The following is an 18,551-nucleotide window of genomic DNA, read 5'->3' on the forward strand; positions in this document are numbered from 1 at the left end:
TATAGTTGACCATAGAGTTGAGGGCCCATTTCTGGATTCTCTATTCTGTTCCATTGATCTATGTGTCTGTTTTTGTGCCAGTACCACACCGTCTTAATGAGCACAGCTTTGTGGTACAACCTAACATCTGGCATTGTGATGCCCCCGGCTCTGTTTTTTTTTCTCACTGTATGTCTCTCTCATGAATAAATAAAGGTCTAAAAAAAATAAAAGAGAGAGATGCATGAGTTGACCTATTGGAATCATGGGTAAGATGCTCAAGCTCATGCAAAAGAGATAGAAAAGGGTTTTGATAATAAAGTTAATTGTATACAATCTGGTATGGAGGGGTAGTGGAATGCTCCTAAAAGCACAACTGTTGTAAAAATATTATTTATAATAGCATTTCTCCTAGAAGAATGGCGCTAATGGAACTGCTGCACATTGAGTGTAGAAACTAGAACTGAGTTCCAATTGTCCTTCCATTGGTCCCACTTGACTGTTGGTCTCTGCTGGGGTTGAGATAAGTCACATGACAGCTCGTGATCAAGGTGCAAAAATTAGTCCTAGATATTCTGGGTAATAATTAGTGTTGAGAGTATAAACAATCTACATATTAACAGGACTGGTGGTGGGATAACTGCTACTACTTTGTAGGAAACTGTTTGTGCCACTGCTGACAGGGCTCCAGTAGTGAGAGTTTTGAATGTGCATGTCAGCCCGACCCTGACCTGAAAATGGAATAAATAGCTAAGCTAGATATGAGTTTATAAATAATACTCCTAGGTTTGTAATAATCAATGGGTATGGTATGAGTAGTTGGAATCCACCTTCTTAGGGCTAAAGTGAGGGCTAGGGTTGGTGCCTCAATAAATGTGGGTATCGATGTTGTGAGTCAGTGTATTGGTTCCTTAACGAAGAGCCCGAGAGCATCAGAGATGGATCAGAGTGCACCATGGGGCCCACAATGTGTGTTCTTCTCTGAAGTTGCAGAAAGGCTGATACTTTTCACTCGATTAGTGTGAGGAATGTTACAGCAAGTCACACAGGTATAATCACCGACAGATTAATTATTAACGTGCCAGTAGGAAGAGGAATTGAACCTCTGGCAGTAAAAGTCTAAGTTTTAGGAGTTACCAGGCTGTGCCACACTGACATGCCCTGTTCTTGGGCAGAGTGAGATATAAATCGGTTGGATTAGTATTACCTCCTCTATTAGTGTGAAGGCCCTTTCGTAAAGTGTTTGGTAAACAGGTAAGACTTGTGTTTGCGGAGTTCCTTTAACTTTTAAAAATCTTCCCTTAGATGCATACCTGTGTGGGTTAACAATTAGGTTAATAAGTAATGAATTATTTGGTTAAATTTATCTTATTGTTAACTATCAGTGATTATCCCTTCTAATACAAGCTTATGCAAGGAGAAATAATTCATGTTTCCCAGAGGAACAGTAATTCCTCTATTTATTAATGGATAGATTAATTGAGTATTAGGTTAGGAGTTTGTCTTTAGTGTTTGAATTTTTTATATTTTATTTAAATTCAATTTGCCAACATAAAGCATAACAACCAGTGCTCATCTCCTCCTGTGCCCTGTTTACTACTCATCACCCCATTACCTACCCCCCCCCCACCTCTGCAACCCTTTGTTTGTTTCCCAGAATTAGGAGTCTCCCATGGTTTGTCTAAATTGCCCTGGGTAGCAGAGACATTTTCACAATATTGATTCTTCCAATCCATGAGTATGGAATGCTTTTCTGTCTCTTTGTGTATTCTTTGATTTCTTTCATGATTGTTCTATAGTTTTTAGGGTATAGATTCTTTTCCTCTTTGGTTAGGTTTATTCTTAGCTATCTTATGTTTTGGGGTGCAATTGTAAATGGGATGGGCTCCTTAATTTCTCTTTCTTCAGTCTCATTGTTAGTGGATAGAAATGCTACTGACTTCTGGGCATTGATTTTGTATCCTTCCACACTGCTGAATTGCTGTAGGAGTTCTAGCATTCTTGGGGTGGAGTCTTTTGGGTTTTCTATATATCAGTATCATGTCATCAGTGAAGAGGAAGAGTTTGACTTCTTCTTTGCCAATTTGAATGCCTTTTAATTCTTTTTGTTGTCTGATTGCTGAGACTAGGACTTCTAGTACTATGTTGAATAGCAGTGGTGAGAGTGGACATCCTATCATGTTCCTGATCTTAGTGGAAAGGCTCCCAGTGTTTCCCCATCGAGAAGGATATTCGCTGTGGGCTTTTCATAGATGGCTTTTAAGATGCTGAGGAATGTTCCCTTTATCCCTACACTCTGAAGAGTTTTGATCAGGAATGGATGCTGTATTTTGTCAAATGCAGAGGATCATATGGTTCTTGTATTTTCTCTTGTTGATATGATCTATCACGTTGATTGTTTTATGAGTGTTGTATGAACTTTACATCCCGGGGATAAATCCCACTTGGTCATGGTGAATAATCTTAATGTACTGTTGGATCCTATTGGCTAGTATCTTGTTGAGAATTTTTGCATCTGTGTTCATCAGGGATATTGGTCTGTAATTCTTTTTGGTGAGGTCTTTGTCTTGTTTGGGATCAAGGTAATGCTGGCCTCAGAATGAGTTTGGAAGTATTCTTTCCATTTCTATTCTTTTGAAACAGCTTTAGTAGAATCAGTCTTATTTCTTCTTTAAATATTTGGTAGAATTCCCTCGGAAGCCATCTGGCCCTGGACTTTTGTGTCTTGGGAGGTGTTTGATGATTGCTTCAATTTCCTTGCTGGTGGTTGTAGGAGTTGGTCTTTAATATTAGAATAAAGGGGAATATATTGTTGAACTTAAATATTTTAATTGGCGGCTAGTTTAGGCTAGCTATGGTGTGGTTTATATTACTCTCCAAGGAAGGTTGTGTCCTGTATTTAAAGGCTCTACCTTTCTATATTAGTATTAAAATTTATGTTGAAGTTATTATTTTTTAAGGTAAGTTTAAAGTTGAATCAAAAAGTAAAGTTCTGGATAACAACTGTCACCTGGCTTGATAGGCTTTTCATGTTTACCTATAAACCTCGCTATTGTGCTTCATAAACGGGTTTGTTCTTTAAACTGTATATAGGTAGCTCATCTGGTTTCAGGGCAGTTAAGTTCTCATTAATTTTCTGGGTAAATCATTAGGCAAAAATGAAAGAGGGTAAGCTTTGCCATTTTTTTATAATAAATTTATTTTTTATTGGTGTTCAATTTGCCAACATACAGAATAACACCCAGTGCTCATCTCATCAAGTGCCCCCCTCAGTGCCCGTCACCCATTCACCCCCACCCCCTACCCTCCTCCCTTTCCACCACCCCTAGTTCGTTTCCCAGAGTTAGGAGTCTCTCATGGTCTGTTTCCCTTTCTGATATTTCCTACCCATTTCTTCTCCCTTCCCTTCTATTCCCTTTCACTATTATTTATATTCCACAAATGAATGAGACCATATAATGTTTGTCCTTCTTCCGATTGACTTACTTCACTCAGCATAATACCCTCCAGTTCCATCCACGTTGAAGCAAATGGTGGGTATTTGTCATTTCTAATGATTGAGTAATATTCCATTGTATACATAAACCACATCTTCTTTATCCATTCATCTTTCGATAGACACTGAGGCTCCTTCCACAGTTTGGCTATTGTGGACATTGCTGCTAGAAACATTGGGGTGCAGGTATTTAGTGCTTTTAGTATTTTGATTATCGTTCTCTTATTGTACTTTTTCTATGGCCTCAACTAAAATTTTCATCTCTTAAACTTTTAATTTTACATACATGTTTTTTAAGTTCATTTATAATAATTGGGTTTGTTAGGGCACTGGGGAGGCTCAGTTAAGTGTCTGCCTTCCGCTCAGGTCATGATCTCGGGGTCCTGGGATCTAGCCCTCTGTGGGACTCCCTGCACAGCAGGGAGTCTGCTTCTTCCTCTCCTTTTGCACCTCCCCCTCTCATGCTCATGTTCTCACTCTCACACACTGTCTCTCAAATCAATCTTTTTTAAAAAAGCTTGAGTTTGGTAAGTTTGGACTAGCTTTGTTAAAGTGCTCATATTAAATGAAATCTGCTATGTGTAACCTGGGTGCTTTACTTAAGGTACAGTTTGATCAGTCCAAACACACTTTCCAGGATGTGGATATAATTATTAGTAGGTTAATATAGGTTAATAATGATATAATTATTAGTAGGTTATATGTAGGTTTTGATGATTGAGGAGGGTGATGTGTATGTGCCTCATGGCTTAATTCATTTAAGTTCTCTCATCTCAATTTATTACTAAATTCACTTTTAGTTTTTAATTTCATAATGACTTTAATATAAATTTTGATGTTTTTAGAATGGAAAATGTAGCCCATTTCCTATCTTGTAAGCTATGGCTTGACCTAACATTTTAATGTTTTTATGTTTGTCCTTACTGTAAATCCATTTACTGAAGGTGATGGTAGGTAGACCATATTAACAAGATGTAAGGGTTATCGGGGCTTATCCATTATACAACAGTCTCCTGTAAAGATACAAAGCACCCCCAGTTCTTTGAAATGTGGCTGTTGGTGGTAGTACTCTGGTGAATAGTTTTTTTATAATAATTACTTGAGTTTGGGCTAAGCATTATGGAGTATCTATTCTCAGTTTGGGTCTTAGCTGTTGTATAGTCAGGAATATTAAAACACTTTTTTAGTTTATTTTTATTTTAGTTGTGACTTTTTGTAGCCTAGTTAAAATTTAACTTTACTGTAAAAATGTCTTTAACATGCTTTATCAACTTGGGTTAATAGTATGGCTACAGTGTCTGGAGCAAAATTTACCAGCCCTCATTGATATAACTGTCAAATTTTCATTTATGGCTTGATTTTTATCACCGCTATTTCCTGTGGGTGCATGGTAAAGCAAGGCCTGTGAGCCACTTTTTGGTGTACATGAGTGTCAGCACACAAAATGGCAGTTGGAAGGATCTGATTTTCTCTAGTAAACTCAACAGGATTTATTGACCATTTTCAGAGAGCATAACCTATCTGGACACTTCAGGTGAAAGAGACCAAACTGCTACAGATGACACCAGAGTACATGCATGGTTTCTTCCCTTAGCACTTCCCTTGAAAGGTGTTACTACCGTTTTATGTTCATTTACAAATCACAGAGTATTGATAATGTAACATTATGTTAATAGCTAAAGAATACTGTAGTAATAAATTTTAAAAATACAAGATGTTTAAGGTTGGATAGACAATCTTTAGGCTCCAAGAGTTTAAATATTCAAGGTAAGATTCTCTTCAAACCGTCAAATATTTAAGATAGAACTCAACCTAGAAAAGGGAGTGAGACTGTCCTTTTTCCAGTGGATAGTCTTTCCTGCTTTGTCAAATATTAGTTGACCATAGAGTTGGGGCCCATTTCTGGGTTCTCTATTCCATTCCATTGATCTATGTATCTATTTTTGTGCCAGTATAACACTGTCTTGATTATCACAGCTTTGTAGTACAACTTGAAATCCGGCATTGTGATGCCCCCGGCTCTGGTTGTCTTTTTCACAATTCCCCTGCCTATTCAGGGTCTTTTCTGATTCCACACTAATCTTAGGATGATTTGTTCCAACTCTCTGAAGGAAGTCCATGGTATTTTGACAGTGATTGCAGTAAATGTGTGAATTGCCCTGGGTAGCATGGACATTTTCACAATATTAATTCTTCCAATCCATGAGTATGGAATGCTTTTCTGTCTCTTTGTGTCTTCCTCAATTTCTTTCAGAAGTGTTCTGTAGTTTTAGGTTATAGATCCTTTCCCTCTTTGGCTAGGTTTATTCCTAGGTATCTTATGCTTTTGGGTGCAATTGTAAATGGGACTTGACTCCTTAATTTGTCTTTCTTCACTGTCATTGTGAATGTATAGAAATGCCACTGATTTCTGGGCATTGATTTTGGATCCTTCCACATTGGCAAATTGCTATATGAGTTCTAGAAATTTGGGGTGCAGTCTTTTGGATTTTCTATGTACTCTATCATGTCATCAGTGAAGAGGGAGAGTTGGACTTCTTTGCCAATTTGAATGTATGCCTTTTATTTCTTTTTGTCATCTCATTGCTGAAGCTAGGACTTCTCGTACTATGTTGAATAGCAGTGGTGAGAGTGGACATCCCTGTCATATTCCTGATCTTAGGGAAAAGGCTCCCAGTGTTTCCCAATTGAGAATGATATTTGCTGTGGGCTTTTCATAGATGGCTTTTAAGATGCTGAGGAATGTTCCCTCTATCCCTACACTCTGAACAGTTTGATTAGGAATGGATGCTGTATTTTGTCAAATGTTTTCTCTGCATCTATTGAGAGGACTATATGGTTCTTTTTTTTCTCTCTTGTTGATGTGATCTATCACGTTGATTGTTTTACCAGTGTTGAACCAACCTTGAATCCTGGGGACAAATCCCACTTAGTCATGGTGAATAATCTTCTTAATGTACTGTTGGGGGTAGCCTGGGTGGCTCAGCATTTTATCACTGCCTTTGGCCCAGGGTGTGATCCTAGAGACCTGGGATCGAGTACCATGTTGGACTCCCTGTATGGAGCCTCCTTCTCCCTCTGCCTATGTCTCTGCCTCTCTCTCTCTCTCTCTCTCTCTCTCTCATGAATGAATAAATAAAATCTTTTTAAAAATGTACTGTTGGATCCTATTGGCTAGTATCTTCTTGAAAATTTTTGCATCTGTATTCCTCAGGAATATTGGACTATAATTCTCCTTTTTTGTGGGGTCTTTGTCAGGTTTTGGAATTATGGTGATGCTCTGTGGTCAACTAATATTCGACAAAGTAGGAAAGACTATCCACTGGAAAAAGGATAGTCTCTTCAATAAATGGTGGTGGGAAAATTGAACAGCCACATGCAGAAGAATGAAACTAGACCACTCTCTTGCACCATACACAAAGATAAACTCAAAATGGATGAAAGATCTAAATGTGAGACAAGAATCCATCAAAATCTTAGAGGAGAGCACAGGCAACACCCTTCTTGAACTTGGCCACAGCAACTTCTTGCAAGACACATCCATGAAGGCAAGGGAATCAAAAGCAAAAGTGAATTATTATTGAGACTTAATCAGCTTAAAAAGCTTCTGCACAGCAAAAGAAACAATCAACAAAACGAAAAAACAACCTACAGAATGCAAGAAGATATTTGCAAATGACATATCAGATAAAGGGCTAGTATCCAAGATCTATAAAGAACTTACTAAACTCAACAGCAAAGAAACAAACAATCCAATCATGAAATGGGCAAAAGACATGAACAGAAATTTCACCAAAGAAAACATACACATGGCCAACAAGCACATGAGAAAATACTTCACATCACTTGTCATCAGGGAAATACAAATCAAAACCACAATGAGATACCACCTCACACCAATGAGAATGGTGAATATTAACAAGACAGGAAACAACAAATGTTGGAGAGGATGTGGAGAAAGGGAACCCTCTTGCACTGTTGGTGGGAATATGAACTAGTACAGCCATTCTGGAGAACCGTGTGGTGGTTCCTCAAAGAGTTAAAAGTAGAGCTACCCTACAACCCAGCAATTGCACTGCTGGGGATTTACCCCAAAGATACAGATGCAGTGAAAGACTGAGACACCTGCACCCCGATGTTTATAGCAGCAATGTCCACAATAGCCAAACTGTGGAAGGAGGCTTGATGTACATCAAAAGAATGAATGGATAAAGAAGATGTGTTCTATATATACAATGGAATATTACTCAGCCATTAGACATATGGCTACCAATACCTACCATTTGCTTCAATGTGGATGGAACTGGAGGGTATTATGCTGAGTGAAGTAAGTCAATCAGAGGACATTATTATATAGTTTCATTCATACGGGGAATGTAAGAAATAGTGAAAGGGATTATAGGGGAAAGGAGAGAAAATGAGTGGGTAATATCAGAGAGGGTGACGGTACATGAGAGACACCCAACTCTGGAAATGAACAAGGGGTAGTGGAAGGGGAGGTGGGCAGGGGGAATGGGGTGACTGGGTGACGGGCACTGAGGAAGGCACTGGACAGGATGAGCACTGGGTGATTACACTATATGTTTGCAAGTCTAACTCCAATTAAAAATATACAAAAAAACTGGTAAAAGGAAAAAAGACGGGATGAATATATGTGAAGATCAAATGGAAAGGTCAGCAAAAGAGAACCTGAATACACTCCACCTGTGCGGAGCTTCTGTTCTCATCATAATACCTAATTTGTAAAGAATCTATGAAATTATGGATGTTATGTTGAAATGTATCTTGGCATATCTTGCAATAAGTCACATAATTGGGAAGAAGCATGCCTCGGTGCACATATTAGGACCTCTGACCCTTGCTTCTAAGGTGCCTTTCTTATTCTGTTATGTTCTAAAAGCTTAATATGTTTCCATAGAAAATAACTGGTTCTCATAGCATTCTTAAACACTTCCCTCCATGATTCATTCAAATTCTTTCTGACATAAACTGTTTGCAAACAATACTGTTAGAAGCCAATATTTTGTTTGGAAATTTCTGGTAACTGAGATTGTGAATCTCTGTCCTTGGCCATCTCTTCATATAGCAGAGTTGTGAATCAGGAAATGAGAACAGTCCTTCCAGATTGTCAATATCCAGGGAGTCCTAAGACTGTAGAGAAGGCATCTCTTCTGGTCCAGGAAAGTCTTTGCTTTAAAGTCCAGACATCACATGAATTACCTGAGAAGAAACTCTTGATATTTCTGGAACTTTTACAAAGTTCCAGAAATGAAACTTTGTAAAAGTTCCAGAAAAATCCAAGTTGGTTGGTATACATAGAAAGTTGGTTTTGAAATACTGTGAAAGTTTGTTTAAATGCTAGAAAGGAAGAGAATTAAGAGAGAAGTTGAGAGTTTATTATAGAGTATAAGATGTTTTATGTTTGGAAACATCAAATTTCTCTTCACAGATATAAAGCTGAGTCCAAAATTTTTCAGGGTCTAAATACAGTCAGAACGTGATAAAACAGGAATTCATTTTGTTTGGGCAAGTTTTGTCAGATAGTGTTATCCTCAGAAGTGGATGTATTTATTGTGTAAAGTGACTCCTTGAGTGGGAAACACTAGAGTTCTGTGTCATGGAATAGAGAAAGGCTTATAGACAGAGTATCTGTGATGGGTCTATTGGGATCTCTCAGTAAGTGCCACTAAATTGAGAGCATCATCTGTTAGTGTGCCTTTTCAGAAATTCAGAATCAAAAGTTCAAAGTGAATTTATTTATAACAATTCTAGAGTTGGATATAAAATATCCTTCAGTTCATTTGAATGTTTTGTAGGCAGAAAAAAATCTAACTCTATTTTGATCTATGTCTACAGTTTAAAAAAATTATTTATTTATTCATGAGAGATACAGAAGGAGAGAGAGGCAGAGACACAGGCAGAGGGAGAAGCAGGCTCCATGCAGGGAGCCTGACATGGGACTCAATCCCGGGTCTCCAGGATCACGTCCTGGGCTGAAGGTGGCGCTAAACCACTAAGCCACCAGGGCTGCCCTACGTCCACAGTTTTTATATTGGAACCAAGATTTCCTTTCCTGTTTTTGAGGAACTGAGGAGGTTTTGTGGGTAGCCCGTGATCGCCAGTTGTGGGATGTGATCGCATAGACTGGTCATGACTTGCAGAAGTATGCTCATGGCTGAATGGCCTACTGTGACCTGCTAGTTTGGTTTTCTGAGACTTGTGAAAAGCAGAGAAATAGTTTATATCACAGAATTGTCTGTGCTCAAGTACCAGTTTGGGTATTTGGAGTAAAATGGGTGATTACCAGTTGGTGTCCATTGGAGGAAAATGTTTCATTAACCCTTAAGTTACAGAGCAATATTTGGAGGCTGCTTTGAAGATGACTTTTATTCGAGATGGTCCTTTCCTGTCAGCACCAAAGAGTCTGTCTCATTGCTTGTCTCTGACCTCTTGACATGATGCATAATATTTGTTGTGGGAAATGTGGGGCATGCCTAGGAGTTCATGAACCCTCTGCAAATGAAGAAACACGTCAGACACCTGCCCTTCAAGTGAGATAATTCTAAATCACAGAATCAGTACAGTTTCCTGGAGGATTACAGTTTGCTTGCACTCCCATTATGTTACCAACATAAGCATCTTTCCTTTCACAATACCTCTTCCCTATTCCCTTACTGATACACCCAAAAATTAGCTTCCAAATAAACTACATGCAATAAAATTTTGTCTTTGGATCTTCTGACGGAAACCAACCTAAGTAACTAACAAGAGCTACTACCCTTCTATAAATAACCACTTGATGTGATGGTTCCTGAAATTCTCTAGAGTTGTACTTATGGGAATCAAAAGAGATTTCCTCATATTGTTATTATCAAATGAGTACAATTTCAGTCATCAAATATTATGTAGTAGATATTACTGCTGCCTGCTGAAATAATAAAATAATACCCTTATATGGTAGATTCACATTTCCCATGGTAGCCAAAGTAGTGAATAAATGCTCTACAGAAGTAGTAGAATTTTATTCAGTGAAGTAGATAATATATATAGTTCTACCTATTTTAGCTGTCAGATTCCTCAGTAGAGATATCCAAAGAGCAGATGGATGTATAGTTTTAGAGCTCCAGAGATAGAGCCAGTTAGCAACGTCTGCCATAATGTCTCCATTTGCTCAGTCGCTTTACAGATACCTTTATGTCTTTGTTCCTTAATGTATATATTATGGGATTTAAAATGGGGGTGATAGCAAAGTCAGCAATGAACAGGTATTTGTCAATTGATGATGTGGGGAAAGGCCAGACATAGAGAAACATGCATGGAGTGAAAAATAGAACCACCACAGTGATGTGAGATGACAGTGTGACAAATGCTTTGGATAAATCTCCTGAAGCACGTTTCCAGACAGTGACCAAAATGAAGACATAGGAAAGGATTAGCAGGAAGAAGGTGCCCATGCTCATGAAGCCACTGTTAGCAGCAATAATAAACTCAAATTTAACTCCATCTGTGCACGCAAGCTTTATGATCCTGGGAAAGTCACAGTAAAAGCTGTCTACCTCATTAGGACCACAAAAAGGCAAGTTTATAATGAAAGCAAACTGAGACATAGCATGGATCACTCCAATCACCCAGCCAGTGATTACAAATGAAACACATATTTTAGGGTTCATGATGTTCAGATAGTGAAGAGGCTTACAAATTGCGATGTACCTGTCAAATGCCATGGCTATGAGCAGCACCATCTCCACTCCTCCCATGATGTGAATGAAGCACATCTGTGTCATGCAACCTTGGAAGGAAATTATCTTGTATTCATTTAAAAGGTCCCCAATCATCTTTGGGACTGTTGTAGAGGCAACCCCCATGTCAATGAAGGACAGATTGGCCAGGAGGAAGTACATGGGAGAATGTAGGTGAGAATCAAAAATTACCAAAAAGAAAATGAAGAGATTTCCCAGGATTATCCCTAAATAGATCAAGGAAAATGTCAACATGAGAAAAACTTTAGTTTCCCAAGAAGTAGAGAGTCCCAGCAACACAAACTCAGAAACCACAGAATTATTTAGTCCATCCATTGACATGGGCAGAAGAGTTGATTCTCAAATCATCTGAGGATAGAAGATGATTAAAAAGTCACAGTCAGTGATATAAATGTAAATTTCCTATTTATTGCTAGTTTGTTCTTTGGGATACCTATCTTAAATTAGAAAGCATTTAATTGGATATGGAGAAATATTACAGATATGGAAACATTAAGGTGATCAAGAGAATGACTATACAAAAGAGAAGAAAATTATTAATAGTTTAGCTGGAAATGAATGGTATTACTTCCCTTCTATTCCATTTTCAGATCTTTTTATTTTGTGACTCAAGGATTTCGGGACATTTCCCCTGATCACTTACTGAGATGTGAATAATTTCAGCTACTACTGTCAACTTCACAGTAATATTCTCACACTACTTTGCTAATTTTCCTTAACTGAATTTATTTCAATAGTCAAATAGAGATTTTTAGGCCCAAATTGCCTAATGCCTTTAACCTTGTTTCACCTTATATATGTGATTTGTTTTTGTTTTTATTATGTGTAATTTACCATAGACGTCAACTCTTAGATTGTGATTATTTGTAATTTTGATTCATAACTACTGTCGTAGTACATCCCTCTACATTCAATTAAAATGTTGGATACAAAGACTGAACACTTGTAAGCAAAAAGCATTAATTAGACAATTAAAAGTTTAATAGATGACATTTATACAAAAGTTTGTACTAAGCACATTGTCTCATTTAAACCCTACATAATTCCATATGGAAGTACTTTTTTTAGATTCATTTGACTAATGAAGAAAGTCAGTCTTCGAGGGATCAAGTGTCAGAGCCAGGACATGTATCCAGAGCTGTAGGACACCATACCCATTCTTCTAACCATAGCACTGTGCTCTTCAAGGCTGGCCCCTTCCAGTATACACTGGATCTTCCCTAAGGATCTATCAGTTAAGCTTTCTTCACCTTTTTGCTTCCTTTTACCTATTTACATAGTTAAGTTGTTTCTTTTTTTTAAGATTTTATTTATTTATCTGAGACATAGAGTAGACACATGTCAGAGTGTGGGTAGGGGCAGAGGGAGAGGGATTAGTCTCAGCAGGGAGCCCGATGGATGAGGACTCAATCCCAGGAATGAGATGAATGTGGATTCTTAAACTACCAAGACACTCAGGTGCCTCTACATAATTAAGTTCTTTTTTTAAAAAATCAAATCTCTGAATCTTGCATCTCCTAATTTTCTTTTTCTCCCTAACTCCTCATTGGCAATCCTCACTTTTTGTTCACGAATGGGCCAAAACAATTGAGTTTTCAAAATTCCTTGTGCATAGAAAGATATCTTGGATTATGAATATTTAACACAATAATCAGTTTTTAATCATCATTTTCCTTTATCTCTCTGTCATATTTGATATTGCTTATCATGCCCTCAGTTCTGTAACTCCCTGTGCCCTTGGATCCTTGGCTTTCATAAAGCCAATCCTCTCTCACTTCTTGCCAATGGAAGCTCCACTTATTCTAGTGTTTGGCTGAAATCTCTGGATTTTAGAAGACAGTAGCTCTATCCCAGGTTGATAGGATGATATATGATTTTTCTAAACCAGTTATGCTTAATCCCATTTTTCTTGGCCATGAATCACTCTAAGATAGGGCATGTGACCCAGGAATGTTCAATGAGTTGTAATCCAGTGTTATTTGGAGAGCTTTTCTTCCAAATGAAAAGACAGAACTTTATGTAGAGAAGGTTCTTTTCATGACTTGTGTGTGTGTGTGTGTGTGTGTGTGTGTGTGTGTATGCAGTTAATGCCAATGATATGCCTAAAGGTACAGCAACCACAAAGTTGTAAAGCCCACATAATACAGTGAAAATTTAGAGAGGACCCAGAAACAAAAAGGCATGTTGAATCACTTAACTAAAGCCTGCAATAGTCTCTCTTCAGATTTATTCTTTTAACAGGAGAAAAATAAACTGGAACTTCTTTGACCAAGTCTAAGCCAGATTTTCTGTTAATTGGTAGAATACAATAGGACCATATTTATGATAGACCTTTTCTAATTATTCTTTTGCCTTTCTGACTTCTCTATACCTTTCACTAACACAGCAATCACTGTCCTCTGCTGGACCTTAATCTCTGGCTTGACTCAGAGTCTGTGGTAAGTATTCGTTCTTCTTTTTTTAAAGTATGTTGGAAACAACTCTTATAACCATTCACTCTACAGAATCTTATATATATGCCAGTTTACCTTGGTCAGGATGAGGAAAAAGATTTAAAAATGTGAATCCTATATCATATATCTCCACCTGTATGTTTCTCAAAACTTTGTAGGGATTCTTGTAGCTCAGACAGGAAAAACTTTATTCAATATCAGTGTACTCATTTTAACTAGTACCTACATGTTGAATTCTAAATCTGTAGCTTTTCCCCTTACTCCAGAGTAATAGACCCAAAGCCATATGTGGTGTACACAAATAGAAGTTCCACCTCCATCTTTGAGTTAATATGTAAAAACTGAATTTATAATTTAAATTACTCCAATGCTTTAATCAATGTCATTACCATTCTCCTCAATGCCCAGTATAGACACCTGAGTAGCACTCTGTCCCTGCATTTCCAGCTCCACTTGTACAACTTTTCCTCTCAGCTATTTCTCATTTCAGTTCCTTCCTCATTTCTCTGGTCATTTTGTCTTTTACCTATTTTCCCATCTTGACATTTGAAGAGGCTCCTAAATGATCTCCCTGTTCCACTCTTCCTCATACCCAGTCCATTCTACAGAATGTTTCCCTATGTATCTACCTAGAGATCAAATATGACCACATGGCTTTCCTATTTAAAGCCTTTGGTGGGTCTATGATGAGAAAAATTTTTGGTACCACAGCATATCACATAAGGTCATGAGAAGAGTTGAGCAGTATTTGATTTCAGAGGATATTTCCACAAGAATTTTGGGGACTGAATGTACTAACCAGTTACTGGATAAATTTCAGAATTAATCCCTGATAAAAACTCTTGGTAAATTGGGAAGGACCAAGAAACATTTTACTATGATGATTTTAATAAAATGCTTAAACCAATAGTCAATGTCTGATTATAGATGGAACATTAAAATCAAGAACATAACAAAGCCCACATCACTATATTTTAATCATTTTTACCCTAGTAGATGGATTAAACCAAATAATATTCTTGAAAGAACAGCATCAAAGGCATAATCATTCAGAAATAATAAAATTGTCCATCTCAAATACTTACAAGTAAATGAAAAAATAAATCTAGAAGATTATTTTAATAAATATAATAAATAATAAATTGTAAACAACTTATTAAAATTTGATTTAAAAAAATCTCATTTCTAAGTGACACAAATGTGCAATGTAAGCATTCTATTGAAAAACAGGGCAGCCCGGATGGCTCAGTGGTTTAGTGCTGCCTTTAGCCCAGGATGTGGTCCTGGAGACCCAGGATCGAGTCTGTGTCAGGCTCCCTTTATGGAATGGAGCCTGCTTCTCCCTCTGCCTGTGTCTGTGCCTCTCTCTCTTTCACTCTGTGTCTCTCATGAATAAATAAATAAAATCTTTAAAAACCAACTTTTCTGAAACATTTGTAATGTGGATTGAAATAGGAAATGAAACCATACCAATGGAAAAAAAAAAAGACTCAAAATTGTAAAGATCTCCATTCTCTTGTGACTATTCTAAGCAATAGCTGCAGTGTCCATTAAAAGCCCAACAGCTATGTTTTGGAGCTTTAAAAAGAGATCTAAATGTCCATTTCAAAGCCCAGGGATTTTGAAAAAAATAAGAAGAGGGTGACAAGGGGAGAAAAGAGAATGCTTTCTGGAAAACTATTGGGATATATTGTAAACTCATGTCAATTAAACAATGATTAATTTTACTGACATTGAACAGATAAATATAGCAAAATGCAGTTAAGAATGTGACACAAATTAGGGAGTGTAATATATGATAAAGAATGCAATACAATTTAATAGAATAATGAAGGGTTATCTACTAAATTCAGAGTATTCAATAGTTATTAAACATGTAGCTCAACATTGGAAAACGAAAACTTTTGTATCTTACCATGGATATTAGAGCAAAGCATGTTCTAGATGGTTAGAAGGCTTAAGTGAAAAAATAAAACTGTAAAGATTGTTAAGTTGAATTATGAGTTACTTTCTAAAATTTGAGATTGAAGAGGTCTTTCTACATTGACCTCAAATTCAGAAAGCAGATTCCAGTTTCGTATTTTCTCCTCAACAGAAGGAATGAATGGTTGCTGGTATAGAATTGGGAAATCAGTGCTTCTCGTTCTCAGCTGAAGAGAAATGTGAAGTAGTACTGTCAACCCAGAAGACAGTTGAGTCATAAAGGTAAAAAATATTTATTTGTAATTTAGTAATCCTATGTCTTGGAATTAGTTGAAAAATAGACAAATGGATAAAATGTATAATGTTATTTTACTTTAATGTTTCTTATAATTTGAAATGTTTGATGATAAGGGACTGATTATGTGGATATATTCAGGTTTTAAAAGGTCATTAGGTATATATTAATTATCATGGAAAGATATCAATAAGTCCAGAAGACTACAGTGGAAAATATTTATACTGAGGGATGGGAGTACGCACAACAAGAATGAGTAAAGGTTTAGAATTTGCCCCATATTACTGCAAAAAATGGGGTGGTGGGATTAAAAACAATTTCAAGATTTGACTAGTGTTAACACAAGATGTTACCTAGTTTCAGGTGTACAATATAGTGATGCAGTATCTCTATATGCTACTCTGTGTTCACCACAAATGCAGCTATCATCTATTGTCATACAGGTGGCGGGATTGTAAATAATTTTATGCTTGTTTCTTTATCCCCAACTTGATTTGTATTATTTATTTTTTTAATTGGAAAACAAGAGTGTCACAGTAATATGAGGGGATGGATACATTTATATAGGAAGCATTTCCAATACATACAGTAAAGTGCAGTATTTAGGGTACAGACACAAGGGCCAAACTGTTTGCCTTCCCAGATCCCATTCACCTGCTGTGTGCTCTATGTGAGGCACTGAGCTGCCAGATGTGTCCATTTCTTCATGTGTTAAAGGCAGATACTAAGAGTCACTATCTCCTAAAGTGGTTTTGAGGAATAAATGAGTTGAAATAAGAAAACATCAGAAAGTGCTTCGACACTAAAGTGCTAAATAAGTGTTATCTCTTGTAATAATTTTGATAGTTTTCAAGCAACAGGCCTAGAGTTTTCAGACTGGAAACAGTGGTTGAATAAATCTGGCAGACAGAAAAAGCTAGCATGCTTTTTTCATGTTATTTCAGTGGGAATAGAATAGCAAAGACATAGATGTTTCTTTTTATTTTTATAATTCTAAGATTCAGAGTAAGAGGAGTTGGAAGACAAGATGTAATTCATGTACTATTTTCAAAAAGATTCTAGAGCTTTGAAGAATATTTTATATTCATCTTTCATACAGTTTTATCTCTGAGAAGGAGGATGTAAAACAACATGAATGGAAATCATTCCACTGAAGTGAGTTAACAAAGGAAAGGGGTTTTGGGAAGAGAAGTAAATTGTGGGGAACATGAAAGTAGATAATGATGGACCCAGATGCTGGAGAATTAAGAATGGGCTTTTCACCTACCTGCAAGGCTCTGGGTTCATCCTCAGCAGCTTCAAGGGTTTGAGAAGCACAGAGAGATTCACTCCCTTTTAGATGCGCTGTTATTAATTAAGACACAGAGCTATAAATAGTTCTTACCATTAGGAATGAAACCAATTATGAGATTGAGTGTTAATAACTAATATCTATTCCATTATTGGCTGTTGATAGAAATTAGGACTTTTGTGAACCTTGGCTTTTTCCCCAAGGGTCAATTCCATGAGATGCAAAACAGAGTAACAGAGAAATTGAACAGTCTGTGCGATGAGTAGTAATTATGTGGTTTTGACAGTATTTTTTCAAATTTGAGATTAGAGGTGCTATACATTACAGATGTTTTATGACTTATAGAACTGTTGAGATTTATCAGAACTATGAGTCACTGGTTTTATCTGTTTGGCATCAATATCTCATAAAAGGCGAAATACCACTACACACACTTAACTGCTAATTCTGCTAAGAATTTTGAGAACTAATAAGTTGGCATTTGAAAAGTATGAAAGCTCAAAGGATACAGTGACCATAAGCTGAACAGTGTCACTTGGAGTTTTAATACCTAAAATTATTCTATATGGAGATCTAGAGACAAAGGAATTTTTGTTTTTGGAAAAAAAGTAGTATGTTTATGGGTTAAATATACCTTAATGTTGTTTTACAGTCATCACAGGCCATTTAATAAGCAAACAGAGTATCCTACCTAGGCTTCACTGCAAGATTGCTTGGAGTCTCATCTGTACAGCTGTTACTCGAGATCACTTTTGTGAAGAAATGATTTTTCTGTTTAAAGGAAACCCAGAAGCTATTTAATTAAGGTGAATCTATTTTCTGGAGGGATTAGCTCCAGAACACTGGTCCTTTTTAGCGAAAATGGCAAAGCTTTTTAGGGCCAATATATTGGCCAAGTCTGTATACATGGAGCTAGAAAAATAGTGAATAACCAAATAAAGAGAATATAATGAGTCTGAGAATAATAAGAATACAGTGTAGTGCTGAAGTGTGAATTCTGTGGATGAGGAAGGATCAAGATGAGGTAACAGGGTAGAAACAACTTGCAAAAGCCTGAGGATCTTTTCTCTGCAGTTGAACCCATAAATATTTCTTATTTTTGGACAGGTCTGATTAAAGAGTGGGAAGGCAGTAGGTCCAACATTGAAGAAGATGCAGTCTCTCGACTACTTATTGTCCTCCTCGTCTCAGCAATATAAACTCCAAGGAAAGGTGAGATGATGTGACTATACATAGGCATCATATGTTATCTGCACTGATTGATGAAAGTCAGAAGGAGAAGTGATCCCTTGGTTTTCAGGGGTTAAGTCTATTTTCACACACTAGCAGGGCATAATATTTCCATTAATACACA

The 18,551-nt window shown here is 37.0% G+C and overlaps 1 protein-coding gene and 1 long non-coding RNA gene across 2 annotated transcripts; one reads left to right on the forward strand and one right to left on the reverse strand.

The window, feature by feature from the left end:
• Positions 1-10,614: 10,614 nt before the first annotated feature.
• OR4G18 (olfactory receptor family 4 subfamily G member 18) lies at positions 10,615-11,556 on the reverse strand. The gene is given in 1 exon segment (NM_001388966.1): positions 10,615-11,556. A coding segment is annotated over 1 exon segment (942 nt).
• Positions 11,557-13,625: 2,069 nt separating this feature from the next.
• Positions 13,626-18,551, forward strand: LOC119866824. The gene is made up of 3 exons (XR_005381334.1): positions 13,626-13,673; positions 15,784-15,893; positions 18,305-18,551. It is a non-coding gene; the product is annotated as an uncharacterized LOC119866824 (long non-coding RNA).

Source organism: Canis lupus, chromosome 30, assembly GCF_011100685.1.
Source record: "Canis lupus familiaris isolate Mischka breed German Shepherd chromosome 30, alternate assembly UU_Cfam_GSD_1.0, whole genome shotgun sequence".
Taxonomy (NCBI): domain Eukaryota; kingdom Metazoa; phylum Chordata; class Mammalia; order Carnivora; family Canidae; genus Canis; species Canis lupus.